Source organism: Canis lupus, chromosome 17 (assembly GCF_011100685.1).
Source record: "Canis lupus familiaris isolate Mischka breed German Shepherd chromosome 17, alternate assembly UU_Cfam_GSD_1.0, whole genome shotgun sequence".
NCBI classification, from domain to species: Eukaryota; Metazoa; Chordata; class Mammalia; order Carnivora; family Canidae; genus Canis; species Canis lupus.
This window is the reverse complement of record NC_049238.1, coordinates 26,450,390-26,468,380: the sequence shown is the minus strand read 5'-3', so window position 1 is coordinate 26,468,380 and position 17,991 is coordinate 26,450,390. Positions and strand designations below refer to the sequence as shown.

General features: G+C 37.6%; 1 protein-coding gene across 7 annotated transcripts in view; it reads right to left on the bottom strand.

The window, feature by feature from the left end:
• Positions 1-17,991, bottom strand: part of LTBP1 (latent transforming growth factor beta binding protein 1) — a 390,765-nt gene that overhangs the window by 146,200 nt on the left and 226,574 nt on the right. For all 7 annotated transcript variants that reach the window (XM_038561238.1, XM_038561239.1, XM_038561240.1 and 4 more), the window contains 2 exons: positions 17,782-17,884; positions 12,245-12,316 (listed from right to left, as the gene is read on the bottom strand). In XM_038561238.1, coding sequence (XP_038417166.1) covers positions 12,245-12,316; positions 17,782-17,884 — 175 coding nt within the window. The remainder of the gene's footprint in view (positions 1-12,244; positions 12,317-17,781; positions 17,885-17,991) is intronic.

Below are 17,991 nucleotides of genomic sequence, written 5' to 3'. Positions count from 1 at the left end.
TGTGTGCTGGGCACATCTATCCCTACAGGCATACGACAATATGTCCCAAGGTACACACAGGCTTGGATATTTTTATTTTAGGGTATCAATTTCTAGATCTTAGCCTTCATGTGTTTCCTTCTCTAAAGGAATCTAAGAACACATGTGTCAATCTTCCTTTCCTGTCCCTCCTTCCCTCGGTGCCTTTGTTCCTCTTTACAAAGTCAAGGCACACCTTTTGCTCATCCAGAACATTTCCTCTGCTAAGTACCCTGCCCTACACAATATAAATTCTCAAAGGCACCAAACATATGAACATTTCATAAATATATGCCTCCTGAGGATGAGTCATAGGAAAAGTGTTAAGTCTGGTTTGTTCAAGAAGGTCCAGCTTTTGCCAGTTAGGTTAGATGGTAACATTATTCATAAACTGAATGAGCCATCTCTGAAGCTCTAAGATTTTGATGAAAATATGTTTAAAGTACAAATCTAACACAACTGTTCCAGAAATTACTCTACCGCATCCACTTAATTTTAATGAGAAAAAATGTAGATGTCAGCTTAAATATGCGTGAACTCACAGTTTTTCCAAATTATTTTAAGAGATAAGTGAACCAAAAAAAAAAAGTTTGGAGGTCAATGTTCTAGAGCAACTTCACCCAAGTTATGTTATGTAAAACAAGCTTTATGAGCTTATAAAGGGGTTCTATGGCCAAATATGTTCAAGAAACACTGCATGTTCTACAAACATGAGCACATTACAGACCTCGAGAAGTCCTTTGGCAAGGACTCTTGGTTTTCTTTAACTTGGTGTTTTCACACCTTCGCCATGGGGCCCTTTTGCACACACGGTCTATTAATATCCTTCTGAACTGGTGGTCTGTAGAACACATTTTATGAAATGCTCTCTGGGGATGGCTCCGAAAAATATTGTACTGTAGGTCTCTTTGCAGTCATCTTTGTTTCAACCTAGAGCTCACCACTGCTGTAGCCTCCTCTCCTGACCTGTAAGTGTCTCACCTTTGTAAATTGATAATATAGCACAAGATAGATTTGATCACTAGACTCACTGAGAGAAGGCAAACCACTGTGCGAGCAACTCTCTTCCTTCCAATTCTTCTGTCTTCAGGGTAACATGATAAAAGATTATCAGAGCCCTGAGAACAGCTTGTATTTATTTCTTGATACATGTGTGCTACACATGGAAGATGCTAATAACATGCACATCTCTGTCGGTCTTGGATTTCTAACTCTAGTCTACAGACGCAACATTAATTTCTCCTTGAAACATTCACAGTCACATGAATCCATCACGGGCTTTCCTCATCCCTTGTGATACAACAGGCATCTTCCCACTGATTTTATAGCCCCAAAGATTAAGGTCAAAGAGCTATTGAAAAATACAATGTGCTAATGACTCACTTCACCACTGTCTTTCCGAAGAAAAGTGAATAAAATAAACAGACATTTCCTTTTTGAATCTTATCCCAGTGATATAAGCATAGCAAGAAGACACACTAGAAAAAGACTCAAATGGATCAGAATGGGTCCCAAATTGATTTTTAAATGCTGAAATATGATGTCCAGGTTCAGACTAAAAACTATTTAAATTCTTAAAGAAAATTTTGTGCCTATTTAAACTAGAAACTGCAGTTAGAGATCCAGGACAGTAAAATCACCTCTTCAGATCAGTAACACATCAATTCCCTCTTAGTCATTGACCATCGTAAAACTTGATTCACAATCACACTAAGTACCCCATAGTTTATGAGATTAAATCACTAGATAGAGCAGAGCATTGTGATGAATTTCTGGCAGGCTAAATAAAAAGAATTTTAAACATCCTTCAGTGTTTTGAAGAGCTGATTTATCAAATCTGGTGGATTCCAGCCTTAACCTCTACCTACTGATTTTTCTCCTGTAACTTTCCAAATACATGGTAAGAACAATGGATTCTAAATTTCATATCTATACCCATGTTACTCTCATATACATATTCCCTACCTCTAAACATCACAACAATCAATTCCCTTCTGATAACGGAACTGAAACCAACTTTAGAGAATACTGCATAGATGGAGACATCACAGAAGAAAATGTCAAAGGAAGGGAAAGAAGTATTGAAAAGACTTTAAAAAGAAAACATCGATGGATATTATCACTTCACTAGCCAGAATTCTGAATATTAGGAAGTGGTACTGGCCACATGCTGTTGAGTGAAAGAAGTCAGACACAAAAGAACACAAATTGGGTAATTTGAAAGTCATCAAAAACCAAAACTGACCTATTCTTGTAAGAGTCAGGCCAGTGATTACTTCCAAAAGAGAGTACACTCTACACATAGGTCATACATAGATACAAAGTTTATTTAAAAATATACAAACTGCACAGTTTCTATATAATCACCAGAATAGTGTTTTTTCACCAATACTTTGTCAATATGGCTCTATATGTAGATGTAAAGTGACCTCCCACTAATACAAGTAAATATCTTCATTTCCTTTTTTCCTAGGCAAACACACTTATACATGCAGAATCAGGATAAACCATCAGGGTGTTATGGATTAACTTTCAAAATGACCCCAATTCTCCATCTCTCCACCTATCCATGCCTTTCACTATGTGATTTCAAAGCTCCTCCCATGAAGAAGTGGAGTCTAGTCGTCCCCCCCACCCTCTCGCGTGGGCTGGTCTTATGACTTCTGACTTGCAGCCATCAGGATACATTTGAAGTGACAATGTGTCAATTCCAAGAGTAGGCCTGAAAAGCTTTGTGTGCTTTCACTCTCTCTTGGAACCCTGCCGTCATGATGAGAACAGCCCATGTCAGCTGCCCAGAAGATGAGAGGCTATGGAAGGCGGTGAAGTCATCCCGGCCAAGACCATCTAAGAGCCCTGGCACTCAGCAGCAGATCACAGATGCATGACCAAGCCTGGTTGAGATCATCCACACCTGGTGTGGGTCAGCAAAACTACTCCATTGCACTGAGAAGTGAGAGAAATACCCAACTGTTTTATTAAGGCATAGGGAAGGGGGAAAGAAAGGATACCAGAAAAGGAGTGCCTCAGAATCCAAAAAGAATCCAAATAAAAACAAAAGCATTTAGAAGCATAAATATTCTGCTTATTAAAGACTTCTTGATAAAACTGAGGAGGTACAATAACTTACTAATAATATGATTCAAAAAAATTTTTTTTTTTTACTGCACAGCAGACACATTTACAAGGCAACTTGCTATAAAAACAAATGGTGAGGTTTGGAGAACTTTTAGTATCTAAATCAAACCAGTAAAGGAGCTTAAGAGTTAAACAGAGACTGTGAAAGTATCAGTGAGCATTTAATATCACTTTCAGAGTTGCCATTCATTGAGCAAGGTTTTATGTCATGGTTTCCCCCTATAACAAGTAGACGTGGTCACTGTTGAGAATTAAGAGAAGAAAAATGTGTTAAAAGTACTTTTTAGGGCACCAGGGTAGCTCAGTCGGTTGACCATCTGACTCTTGATTTTGGCTCAGGTCATGATCTCAGGGTCATGAAATCCAGTCCTGAGTCAAGCTCTACGTTGGGCTCTGTACTGGGCATGGAGTCTGCTTGGGATTCTCTCTCTCCTTGTCCCTCTGCGCCTCCTCTACACCCTGCCACTCTCTCTAAAATATATAAATGTATTTTTTAAAGTACTTTTATAAGCTATAAACTGCTATATAAATGCTAGTAGAATGCGGGGGGAGCTCAGGCTGCAGAAGTATGTGACTTTCTATCACTTAATTTCTTTGAGCCTCACGACTCAGTTTCATCATCAGTTAAAAAAAATAAAACTACTTATTTTACAGGGTTGTTCATGATATACCTGAAGCATCCAACACAATGGCTCCACTAAATAGGCACTCAATAAATGATAGCAAGATATATAAATGGGCAGACAAAAATACATAAACAATAATGACCAAAAAGGAAATTGACTATATTAGAAAAAAAAGAGAACTATCAAGTTATTCTTATGCCAATAAGAAAAGCCTCACATCAATAAAATCAACAGTAAACAGAAATGGAGCAGCAGGGGCACCTGGGTGGCTCAGTCCATTAAGCACCCAACTCATGATAGCGGCTCAGGTCATAATATTGTGAGTGTGAGAAGGAGCCCTGCGACAGGTTCCCTCTGCTTGAAGATTCTCCCCCTCAGCCCCATAAATAAACAAACCTTAAAAGAGAGAGAGAGAGAAGAAATGGAGCAGCAACTGGTGTTGCTAACTGCAAAAAGTTCAGTCAGAACAAAAGCGTATTAGAGGAAGAACTTAGATTTTGTACAAAAGGATCATTACACGGGGCCTGCATGCTGGAGAACATGGGAACACAGACCATCAAGTCACCTGCTGTGTTACAATTACTGTCACTGATAACATCTTTATGTCTATCAATTGTCATTATCTCCCTCGCACCTTGTTTCCATCACTGCAAGAAGGCACCCTGAGCAGGGTGGTGGGTGTACCGGGAGAGAGAGAGAGGGAGTGCACAAAGCGCTCACTACTGAGTTAAAGACATTTATTTCTATTCTATGCAAACTTGCACATGGCTTTTGAGAAAAACCGGAAATGTCAATGGCATAACATAATTAACAAGATACATCAATGCTCCATCCATTTAAACATAAACTTAAAAGAAGCTTACAGTCATTAGCCACTATGCCAAACAAATTTTGCATTCAGCGTACACTTCCTCCATCCCTTAAAAATTGACTCATCCACCTTCACTTCCACCTGTGGGATTCAGCAGGCACAAGCATGACACACGCTCTCCTATGCCCGCATCTTCATTTCTTCCACTCCTCATAACTTTCCCAACTCCATCACAGCTTTCCTAGATTACAACTACTTGTAGGTAAAATCATTCCTATGTAGAAAACTCAGAAGAAATTAATAAAACTGACAAGCATTCCAGTAAAACAATAAATAATAAATTACAATCCTGCTCACAGCCATATTCAATATAAAATATCTGGGATGGTGCACTTGGGCGGCTCAGTCGATTGAGTGACCAGTTCTTGGTTTCAGCTCAGGTCATCATCTCCAGGTTCTGTGATCAAGCCCCTTGTTGCATTGGGCTCTGTGCTCAGCAGGGAGTCAGCCTGAGGATTTTCTCCCTCTACTCCTCCTTCCCTCTAAAATAAATAAGTAAATCTTAAAAAAAAAAAGAAAAAAAAAACCTGGGGAGGGCCTAAATAGAAATGTACAGGGCCTATGTGAAGAAAAAGATAGTATTTCACTGCCCTTTGTATGTTTTCAAATTTATAAAAGAAAGAAGTAGGAGAGGAGGGGAGCAACATGGTGAATGAACTCTCTATCGCGAATGAGAAGGGAAAATGTACATCCTCTTTGAGATGTAATGTGCACAGGATGAATCACAGCTTGGAACCAGTAATTTCTCTTGTCAATATAACCAGGATTCAAGTTTTATGTTCAAGTATGCTGGTAACAATACATATATTAAAAAAAAAATAAAAATTAATCTGAAAATAGAACTTCAGGGGGATGGCTAAATGAATTATCATATATCCATTAACTGGGATACCTAGGTCAGCATTAAAATAATCTTTACAAGATTTAATAACATCAGAAAGTATTATCTATTAAGTGAAAAACGGTTTCACACTCACTTATCCACGAAATATTTTCTCAAAATATACATGATTGGTAAGAACTCTAACAAAATCCATCAGTTTGGAAGGAGATTAAGGTAATTTATATTTTTTATACATTTCTTAGTTTCTAAATTTTGAACAGTAAGTATGAATTATTTTATAAACAGCAAAGACAATGTGCTTATTTTAAAGAACAGGTTTTTAAATGGGAACTTTCTTTTTTCTTTTTCTTAAAGATTTTATTTATTTATTCATGAGAGACACACAGAGAGAGGCAGAGCCAGAGGCAGAAGGAGCAGCAGGCTCCCTGTGGGGAGCCTGATGCAAGACTCATCCTAGGACCCCAGATCATGCCCTGGGCTGAAGGCAGGCACTCAACCACTGAACCACCCAAGTGTCCCGGGAACTTTCTTCTGAAACTGCAGTATTTGGTTCATCTCTTGAGCGTGCAACCTTGATGTTTTAATTATGCGTGAGAACAGGGATCCTCATAAGGGCAGTAATTGAGTCTTACTCTAATATTTCTCAGAGTACCCCCATTTAAATCATCTGTAAAATGGATGAGTTAATGAATAGCAGATGGTCAATATATTGATATTGTGGCTGCTCAATTACAAGAAGAAAATGACTATCTTTGAATAACATTTAATTTATATAATCTGAAGTTTGTCAGTGCTTTTCAACATCCTCAAAGAAAATGTATAATATATATATTAAATACCACATTTGAATATTGGTATTTTAAATTTTTAAAAGCTCAATCCTGATATTGATAAATGTTAAAGAAATGTAACACAGTAAGTTCGTGCTTTGGCATTCTCTCCTGTTCCAAAGACATAGCAATTGTAGATAAATTATAAAAGAAGATTAAAAAAAAAAAAGCAAGACAAATATCCTAGTAAATCTGAAATGGCATAGAAATACATGGTAGTGGATGAAGCCCCTGAATTTCTGGGCCTACTCTCTAGGAAGAAACACGAGCCAAGGATCCAGCAACTGAAGGTAAGAATCTGAAAGTATCTGTGCAGAATTGTTCTTCCTCACAACTGAAATCCAGCTAAAAAATTATTAAAAACCTTTGAAATGTAAAAGTCTTAAAATTAAAAGTAATCAATAGAGCTCAGATGGGAATAAAGCAAGAATTAGAAAACTCTAAGATGGAACTGAAGTATTCATTCAAAATGCAGCCTCCCCCCACCAAAAAAGACAAAAGAATACAAGCATGAAAAAGACTTGTTCAGGGGCATAAATATTAGAGAAAACCCCTAAGTAGGCAATAAGAGTTTCAGCTGAGAAGAAGCATGGTGGAAAAACAATATTTGAAGAGTGCATAGCTGATCATTTTTCAAATTTGAGGAGAGACATGACTGGATGGATGGACAATACAAAAAAAGAAAAAATACAGAATACAGAAAAAAGAAAAAATCCAAAGAGGATCTCAAAAGAGAGAGAGAGAGAGAGAGAGAGAGAGAGAGATTATTTACAAAGGAGAAAAAGCACCAAAAAGAAGTCAGAAGACATCAGTATAATGTGGTCAAATGGGTTGCTAGTAAACAACCTAGAATTGTACGCCTGACCAGTCTCCTTATAGAATGAGCTCAATAGAAAAATATTCTCAGACATATAAAGTATATCCTTCTCAGTGACCCTCATTGAAAGAACTGTTAAAGAATATCATCTTAAAATGCAGGTTGGCAAATAAAAATATAGGACACACAGTTAAATCTGAATTTCAGATAAACAAATACTTTTTAGTATATATGTCCCAACCGAATTATTTATTGTTTATCTGAGATTCAAATTTAACTGAGTGTCCTGTATTCTAGCCGGCAAACCTACCAAAACAAAAACAACAAACCCAGAAAGTAAGCACAGAATCCAAGAAGCAATGCTAAATGCAAAACCTGACAAAATAGTTTCAATTCATTTAACTATTAACTGTATGGAAAAAAACCTTCTCAATTTCTATTAACTATACCTTTGCAAATAACTGTAAAATGATGACTCTTCTTCTGAGTGAACCAAGCACTATGCCACAGGCCACATTCTTTTCTCCAGCCAAGCAGGTTTTCTTAAAACCTGCCCTTTTTAGATTTCTCAAAGCAACCAAAGGCCATCTTCTTCTAGATGCTACCACCACCACAATTTTTTGTAATGATTAAGAGATCTAAAATAGAAGCTATAGTCTAGCCAAGCTCTTCATAACCCCCAAATCCCATGTATGGCTCACTGATGTGCAGTGAGTTGGGAGTTTCATTTAATAACAGCTGTGCCCCTGAAAAAAAAAAATGTCCACTATCCTTTCTATGTTCCAAACAAAATTTGGTTTCGAATGCACTTTGGGGCACCATCTTAAAGGAGTTCTATGGTGAAAGTTTGGTATGGGTATGATGATGCCCTAATGTATCTGTTTTGTAAATTTATTTTATTAAAGCAGAAAAACTAGTGTCATAAAATGACGCCAAAAGAAAGTTATGTGGACAGCTCTTTCATATTTGCTTTTTAACGGGCTCCTCTGGAGTCAGCTAAAATTTAGCTAGTTGGGAGAGTGAACAAAGCAAATTGTGTCCTGCTGATTCCAACTGATTTAATTACACTAAGTCCAAGGTCAAGAAGGATGTCTTATTCATCATTTATCCTCAGTCCATAGCTCAGGAGAGCCCTGCCAATTAATGTTTGTGGATCATTGAATATTTTTTTAATGCTTTCAAGATTATCTATGAAAAAGGAAAATATATATACACTGGATTATGAAAGTGTAGATGTCTCTATCCCATATATTTTGGGATTGCCCTCAGCACCGCAGGACATGCTAAAAAAATGTACAAAGTAATACTAGGTTGATTTTATACCTTATAAGCTCATGAAATGGTTGATTTCAGTGTATCAAAGAGGGTATTTGCTTTTAATAAAAGATTTCACTAAATAGATTGGTCCCCAGGTAATTTCAGAACCCAATGCATTTTTAAAACTTGGATTTATGCCTAATTTTTAAGAGCTCATTTATCTCATGACAAAGTTACGGGCAAGTGAGAGTACTCAATGCCAGAAAGAACTGAGCTCTAGAGTCAAGTAGTATGAGAGCAGACATCCCTATTATCATATTCATGAGGTATCACTCCATTTAATTCTAGCTCTCCATCAAACTTTCACACAATAACCAAATGATGAATGCAGCTCTAGATCCACCAGGAAATATGCTTGTATTGTTTGTTATGATAAATGAAGCAAATTATAACAATTCCATAATGTTAAGGGAAGTGAGGGCAGGTTTTAGAGCTCCGTGTGTGTATATGTAATAAATCATTCCTTTGAAAAGATAATTGCAAGACCACTAGAGAGGAGGAAAAACCCAACTTTGAGGGCAATTACTTGAAAGCTCCTCGAATTAACTTGTGCACAGTTGGCTCTTTGTTACTGAGCCCACATTACTAAACGTTGTTTCAGGACATTAGTTCGCTTAGGTGAAGGAACTAATGTAATTCTAGTTATTAATCACTTTAATTTTAAATGTGCTTTGTAAACCGAGAAGACATTAAACTCTAAGAACAATGCGGAACGCACAAGTAATTAGTGGTTAAAGGGCTCTTTTTGAAAAACTCTAGGATAACAAAATCAAAGGCTTCAAGGCTCTAGGAAAAAGGAGTGTATGTATGTAATGTGAGAAAGTTCTATTTAATTTTGCTGACCAATAGTGTCACAAAGGGAGTGAAATTAAGCCCTTCTCTCAAAGGTAATTTTAATAGATTATGATGAATGAAATCATATTATTTTATGAGTCAATCTTCTCTGTAGTGTAATTTAGCAGTGCCTTTTTGAGGCACCATGAAATAGAATTTTCTGTGATACTTCACTCCAGAATCCATGCCAAAAAGTATAGAGCTGTTTTGCAAATATCCTCCCGAGACAAATGTAAGCCAGGATTTGGTGTTAACTGACCATCAGTGCAAAGAAGGAGGTGCAACCATTAGATATGTTTACTATGAACAAAATTTGCAAAAGGTCACTCCATACCAGCCATACCAGAAGAGGAAAATATGAAAATAACAACAACAAACATCTAGCAATTATTTAAAGGATTCTTCATTCTATTTTGCTAAGTGAGATAGCAAGTCCAATAGTTGACATTTTTGCTTTCACTTCCACCATGGTATTTTTAAAAATACTGGCAGAACCTTAAGCCAGCTAGAAGAAGGAATATATTAGATAACCATCTTTTCTTATTACACAAAACCAGATTAATATTAATTGCTTTGACTTCTATTGGCCTATCTTCTGTTCTAATGAGCTAGTATCTACATTAGTAATACTTCACAGATGTATATAAAATCAGTAAAGGAGGCCATGTAGCACACAGAAACAGAGGTGGTTTGGGAGGTTAAGCCTGGATGGGCCTCTTATTATCTGTGTGATCTTGGTAAAGTTACTTTCTGTGTCGCAGTTTTAACTCGGATTAATAATGTCCAAATCCCACCCACCCCCAATCCCAACCACAGAAACATGTTCATTCCTCATCATTTGATGTTAGGACATGATGACATTCTGGAGAGTCACACAGGCTTACAATGGGGAAAGATAAATAAGGCTCTGCCTCTGTCAATAGTCTAAGGAGCAAGCAGATACACAGGGCACACCTCAGAAACCTTCCTACCTAGGGGTTAGAATATGGGGGAAAGACCAAGATGTCATTTCTTTCTTCTCATCCACAACCTCTATCCCAGGCAACAGAGCAATGATAATATCAGACAACTGGAACATGCCTACAAAGTCACTCAACTTCATGTACTGCACAGGACAGAAACTCCCCATGGCATCCCTGCCTAGCTGTTACCATTGGATCGCCTCGGTGCACAGGAAACTCAGTACTTCCAAAGGCATTTCAGTACAATGTTGGGGAACGCTATTCCACACACAAAGTTTGGTTGTAGTTGTAAATATGCTTCCTTCTAACCCCAACCTATTGATAGGTTTTTGAAGCAATTCATCAAAGACTTGTTTTGTAAGACAGTTTATCAAACATTTAAAAGCGTGTTGTTAAAAACATTCTATTTCTCTTTAGTCTGCACTTCTCCAGGGCTAAACGCTCAGGTTTCCAGGCCCTTTCCAAGCTTTGTTGACCTTATCAGCCTAGAGACAATGAACACCCAAACCTCAAATCCAGTCTGACTGGCAGAGGACGAGATTATTCCTTCCAACACCCTGCTCATTCTGCTTCTACCAGTACATTCTAAAAATGGGCTAGGGCTTGTCATACAGATTGTTATCCAACCCTGTGAAGCAATCACTTCATTTACTCTGTAGAATACACATTCATTCATTTGATATATTTATTCTTCCATCCATTTAACTCACTCTTCCATCCATTTAATAGGACCTTTTAAGGATGTCTTAAATTCTACTGATTCCTACATAATACTGATTAACCCATTACTCCCATGTAACATGAACATGTACAGAGGTTTCTCAAAAAGTGTCTTAAGTGTCCACTCCTTGAGCTCCTTGAGAAAGTTAAACCTAACTTTCCCAATACTCTTTCACATGAGGGCTTATCATATTTTAAGACAAAACTTTTTTAAACACATGGTACACCTAAGTGCATTTCAGAAGGAAATTCTTTATTTGCTAAAGCTCTATACATCATAAAAGTTAGATAGATACAATATGGAACAACTTGAGAAAATTCTCAGGGAATTAAGACAGTCCAGTGAAATGAGCCCTTTTAATAGGAATTGATCGATATTTTCTAACATTACCTTAATCTACTCTGTCCTATAAACACGTACTGGTCAAATATACAGAGCCCCAGACAAGTTGGAACACATGTGCTGTGTTCTTGACATGGATTTTGGTTCACTAAGACTCTTTCAATGTACACATATTTCCAAATTAATAATAACACCTTTATCCTGTAGATGTAAAAGGAAATTAGGAGCATTCATTGGACATTCCACAAAGTTAAGTGACACAAAATTTGATATCATATAAGGGTAGTAAACTAAACCACTAGTAAATGTGAGTTCTAACCTCTGCTCCAGTTAGCCTAAGAAAAGTCACTTAGCCAGGCTGGGTTTGAATGACCTCATTATTAAGGTACAAACACTGGGCTAAATGATCTCTGAAGATCCCCCTGCTTGTTCGACTGCTACGTGGTTCAAAATAAACTGAGCAAAAGTACTCATGACATTTCATATTTAGTTACACAGCTTGAACTATCGCCTAAGAAATGTTTATTTACCCTGATATTTAATACTCTAATACTTCAAGGTGGCTAGCAATATTCTGATGAGAGGAAAAAAAGGGACTTCACTACCCAATCATGTGTCAGCAAGGAAGCAATACTGCTCGGTACACATGTGTACTCATCTGCACACATGCATCCATCCATGCAAACATAGGTAGTGACTTACAAATTAAAATAAGGGGAAAAAAAGTTCCGTGAAGTTTAACTGTTACTAATTCTGGTAACCAGACACTAGAACTCTTTCTTTCTTTCTTAAACTGAGTGTGCAGGCAGTTGGTCACTACTGTGACCTTTGCACACCGGGCTAATGAGCAAAACGTGGTCAAACAACTCACATTCCTAAAAAGCCCAAACAATGAAGTCTACACCAAAGAATAGTTAACCTTACCTTGACAAAAGGTGTTGTTAACCCGTTTGTAACCTTGTAGACATTCCATCATTTGGTTATATCCATGATAAGCTGTAAGGAAGAAATAATTCTGTTACATGCTTAAATTTATACAGTCCCAAACTACCATATGTGATAACCTAAACCAATGAAGTCATCAGTGGTCTATCTTATTTATTTCTAAGATACCCAACTCAATATGTGGCAGTTTTTTTTCCACATTATCCCTGTTTTTTCAGTATGCTTCCTATTCTGCAATAGATGCAGTCCCACATAGTTGTCATCTAGATTATGTTAATCCAAAGAATCGTAAGACTATTTTATATTTTCTTCCATTTAATGATTATTTTTATCACAAAGGATCCATTCCTCCCCAATGATGTGCTACAGGCATTTGAATTTTCTTATAAGTAAGGTGAACATACATCCTGGCCTACCTGGGACAGCCCTGGGTTAAGCCAGTTGTTCTAGCAAAGTTCATTAATAACAGCACTCCATTTCACTCTCAGAAGTGTCCCAGTTTTGACAATAAACTATGTGCTAACTTAAATACTGGTTCACACATGCTAATAAAGAGAGACTCTTATTGCTATGAACCCAAGAAGAATGGGAGATGACAAGAGGAAGTCAGGAGATGAGAAGGACTACCAGGATCATTGGTATTGTTCATCACCCAGAATTTTCATCAACAATACAATGTTGTCACTACCAAATTATCAACAAAACCCTATTCACTACGAAATTATCAACAAAACCCTATTCACTGATTCTGACACTCTTAAGTGAGACCCAAGAGATTTCTTGGCATAATGGATACAGCATAAGTTCAGGCACCAAGCAGACCTAAGTTCAAATCATGGCTCTGCCTATCAATAGCTCTGTGACTTTGGGACACAAGCTTTCTGGGTTTCGAACGAGGATTCCATACAATGGGAGTATTCACATCTCCTGAGCAGGTCAGGACTGTTGTGGATTTTAGATATAATTTATGCAAAATGCCTACCGCAGTGCCTCACAAAACCACTCATGAGATGACAGATGTCATTATTTCCTGCCATAAGGTATTCTTTCATTAAGAAGATCATGAGCAATAGAAAATGGGCAATAATCAAAACAGGATGGATGGTTAGACCACTACAAAGACTTAAACAAGGAGTAAAGAGGGAAAATTCAAAATAAAAAAGGAAATTTTCTTTTGGAAAATAAAATTATTTTGCCCCTAACACATGCTCTTTATTCTCACCACTAATGGAACAGGATGAATATGTACTAGTGGTATTTCTCTCTCCTCCTTCACTTCCTTTCTTTGCCATATGTCCCATCTCTTCAGATCCTTCTGAATTAGAAGTGGTTAGAGTGAGGAGTCCTGGAATAGTGACTTTTAAGGAGGGAGCAACTGGCATGTGGAGAGTTTCATTCAAGCTCCATTTAAGCTCCTTGGCCACATAACTAGTCTTCCATAGAATGAAGACCCTGTGGAGCAGGGTGCTTGCAGAGATTTGGGGATCTCTCTCTGTGAACCACTCAAAGGCAAAAGAAATGCTATCTTGTTTAAAAAGGAGAAAAAATGAGTGGGAAATGTCAGAGAGGGAGACAGAACATGAGAGACTCCTAACTCTGGGAAACAAACTAGGGGTAGTGGAAGGGAAGGTGGGTGGGGGTTGGGGGTGACTGACGGGCACTGAGGGGGGCACTTGATGGGATGAGCACTTGATGGGTGTTATTCTATATGTTGGCAAATTGAACACCAATAAAAAATAAATTTATAAAATTTATAAATTTATATATTATATAAATTTATATATATTTATATTTATATAAATTTATATATATAAATATATAATTTATATATAATATATATAAATTATATATATTATATAAATTTATAAATTATATAAAATTTATAAAAGAAAAAAAAAGTGGGAAAAAAAAAAAGTTTCAACAGGGCAGCCTGGGTGGCTCAGTGGTTTAGTGCCACCTTCACTCCAGGGTGTGATCCTGGAGACCCGGGATCGAGTCCTACATCAGACTACCTGTATGGAGCCTGCTTCTTCCTCTACCTGTGTCTCTGTCTCTCTCTCTGTCCCTCATGAATAAATAATTTTTAAAAAAATACATAAATAAAAAATAAAAAGTTTCAACAGTCATCTACCTCAAAGCAAAGAGCCAGACCAGCTGATCTCTTCAGATCCTCCTCAGCTTAGGATTCCATGTTCATTTTCTTCTACAAACTTTTAAAGGACAAGTGACTTGTTCAAGCTAAGTACATTTTTATTAGATTACAGAGTATTTAACGAAATCATTTGCAGATTTAAAATTAAGTTTTCACAGTAAAAACTGATCAACAGTGAAAGGTCTTTCTGTACGTGGCTAAACAAAAACTTCAAACATTAAATAAAAGTCATTTGAAACTGCAGTTTGAACTCCTTTAAGTGAAAAAAAAAATTTTTTTAAAGGCATGGAACACAAAACCAGAGCACATAAAGCCAAGGAAAGTCTGCTCTCTTCCAAAATGAATATGATTTAGAGAGTAGTACCAACCAAGGAAAGGAAAGTTTCTAAATGACACAGGAAGAATGTGACCCTGCGTGTGTTTCTTGGGAGTGAGTCACTTAGGACAGCACAAACAAAGTAAATGTCAAGATGTTAATAGTTTATTTCAGTCATAATCCACATTGCCCTTCCTGAAATGAAATCAATCTCTTCAATTTTATACATTGCATGAGACAACATGAATTTATTTTCATCAGCACTTGGTCAGAAGTGATAGAAGCTTTATACTTTAACTTCCTCCTTAAATTATTACTAGCACTAAAATAGAGAATTAACAAAAAAAAAACATTTAAAGCAGTGGATTTATTTATGCTCACACAATTCGAAATAAAAACAAGAGAAGGTCAGGAGTAGAGATGACGCATTAAAAAACAATCAGGAGAATCTAAGATTCTCTGTATCCCTAACTTCTGTCCCTTTCTTGTTATTCTGAGATTGAGACGATGGAGCAAAGGGAAGCGGTTCAGCAAAAGAGAGAGAAAAAGAGGGATAAGAAAAAGGCATGAAGATAATGGAGAAGATGGAACAAGTATTAGAGAACATGAACTTGGCCCCAGAATAAAGTTGGAAGAATTGGACTTCTCCTTCTTCAGGCCTTAGACCTAGAGGCGGGAAATCCATCGCTCACTCTACAATATTCCTACAGACAAACTTACATAGTATATGAGGGATAGGCTGAGAAAAGAAAAAAAAGAAAGAAAGAAAGAAAGAAGGAAGGAAGGAAGGAAGGAAGGAAGGAAGGAAGGATAGGAAGGAAGGAACTGCCTAGGAAGGAATGAAAGAAAGGGAAGACCTCCCTACACTCCCTCCTACCTCCCTCTCACCTCCTCCCTCCCTCCCCGCCTCCCCCCGCCTCCCTACCCCGCCCCCTCCCACCTCCCTCCCCACAATACATGCAATGCCCTCCCTCTCCCTCCTCCGCTCCTCCCAAGAAAGAGAAAGAAGAGAAAAGAAAAGAAAAGAAAAGAAAAGAAAAGAAAAGAAAAGAAAAGAAAAGAAGCCAATGCTTTTCAACATTTTAGATACAGACTCTTGTTTCATGATCCATAAGACTCAATAGCAAATTACCAAGCTGAGAGTCAAACTCGAGTCTACTTAGCTCCAAATCCCTTGCTCTTTAAATCATACCAAATCTCCCTTAGATCTCGCTTTGGTCAGGCTGCCAGAATAGTTTTAGGCACACAAATCTCTCAGTGAGGAGGGACAAGCATACTCAACCCACTTACTGGAAATCCACACTACCAGTCATTATTGAATCACCATAAAAAGTCCACAGGGGACATCCTCAGTAATGAAGGTCTTCATTTACGTGACTCTCTCTCTAAATGAAGAATTCACTAGTTACTGGAAACTTCAGTGGGTGTTTTCACAAATTAGACCTCTAAAAAAAATAGAAGCAGTACCAACAAAATAAATGAAATTTGGGGCATCAAAAGATTTAGAGAACAAGGAAGTTTGAGAGACAAGGAGGTCCAAATGAGAGGCAATAAGAAATTATTAATAACAAGTCACTATGATGACTGAGCAAGAGTACAGAAGACAGAGCTCTGGAGCACTGATCCCAAGATGGCAGTTCTAGGCTGAACAGTGGCGTGAAAGGCAATTAAAAATATCAAATCGATAAGTGCATAAGAATAATAATTAAAAATTATCCAACTGAAGCAAATGAGAAATTCCTTGTAACACCAAGTGTAAAAACCTCCTACAAAAATCTTCAGTTATACAAAGCAAAGAAAGATGATTGAGGGAAATATCACTTGCTTTCTTGGGAAAAATGTGATGAATGAATGTAAAAAAAAAAAAAATCAAGTTACCCCTGTCTTTCTAAAAAATCTCTATTAGGAATCAGCCAGAGTTAATGCTGCATTCAAAAACTAAAAATAGTAACTATAATTGGGGAAAAAGGGAACAGAGAGACCTAAATCTGGATTTATTCAAATCAATAGGTTCTAAAACCCAGAATTTATAGACCAAACAAAACATGTGGGTATCAATACAGATTCATGTCACTGAGAACTGTGATGGTATCACAAAAGTGGTGCCTGGGGTGCCCGGGTGGCTCAGTCAGTTGAGCCTCCGACTCTTGTTGATGTTTTTTTTTTTAAAGATCTATTTATTTACTCATGAGAGACAGAGAGAGAGGCAGAGACATAGGGGAAGAAGCAGGCTCCCTGCGGGGAGCCCGATGCGGGGACTCTAGCCCCAGACCCCCAGGAACATGACCTGAGCCAGACAGACACTCAACCGCTGAGCTACCCAGGCGTCCCCCAACTCTTGGTTTTAGCTCAGGTCATGAGCTCAGGTCATGAGATCAGCCCCACGCTAAATGGGGTGGGGGGGGTCTGCTTCTCTGCCTCTTCCTCTGTCCCTCCCCCAACACAAGCGCATTGTGTTTGTGCACACTCTCTAATAAATAAATAAATCTTTTAAAAAAATAAAAGTGGTAACTAAGAAGAGAAAAGTACTGTGTCCTAGTAACTGTACCTTTATCTTTTACAGATTAGCAACCAAGCATTTCTCCATTTTTGCCTTTTTTTAGTGACATCTGAAAATTGACAGTACAACTTCTGTTGTGGCTATTAATAAAAATGTCATTTAAGCAACTGAAACTAAGAAATAACAGCTTCGCTGACATTTTATCGGTTTTTGAAACATTTACAATTTTTAAAGACCTCTTATTTTCTCTTCACCTGAGGGGGATAAAAACCACTCTAGTTTGGCTTACTGCCTTCTTAAAAGACTTTTTAAAATTAAGTAATCTAGCTGGAGAAGGCAACTGAAAACCGCTTATTCAAACACGGAATCAACAGGAAAGCTTTCTTACACCTGCAGCAATGTTTCTGGAAATCCACATTACACCAATATATTCTAGAATTCAGTAAGATTTCTTTCAAAGTCTAATGCTGTCTCACCCCCCAAACAGTAATCGTAAGGAAACAGATATGCTACATTAAGATTCAAAGGAATGATGAAACGTCACTTACACGGCTTCTTGGGGCATTTCTGGCATTTGTTAAAGCCCCAGGAGGTACCCACAGTTCCACAGCAGTCCTCCTGCTTTGAAAGGCCAGGGAGCGCCTTGCCACACTGCAGTGATGAGATGGGAAATATGAAGGTTAATTGAGTGCAAGATGCCCAGCTCTAGAGCACTGCTGTGCTTCCCAGTCACATTATAAAACAGTTCCCTTGTTATC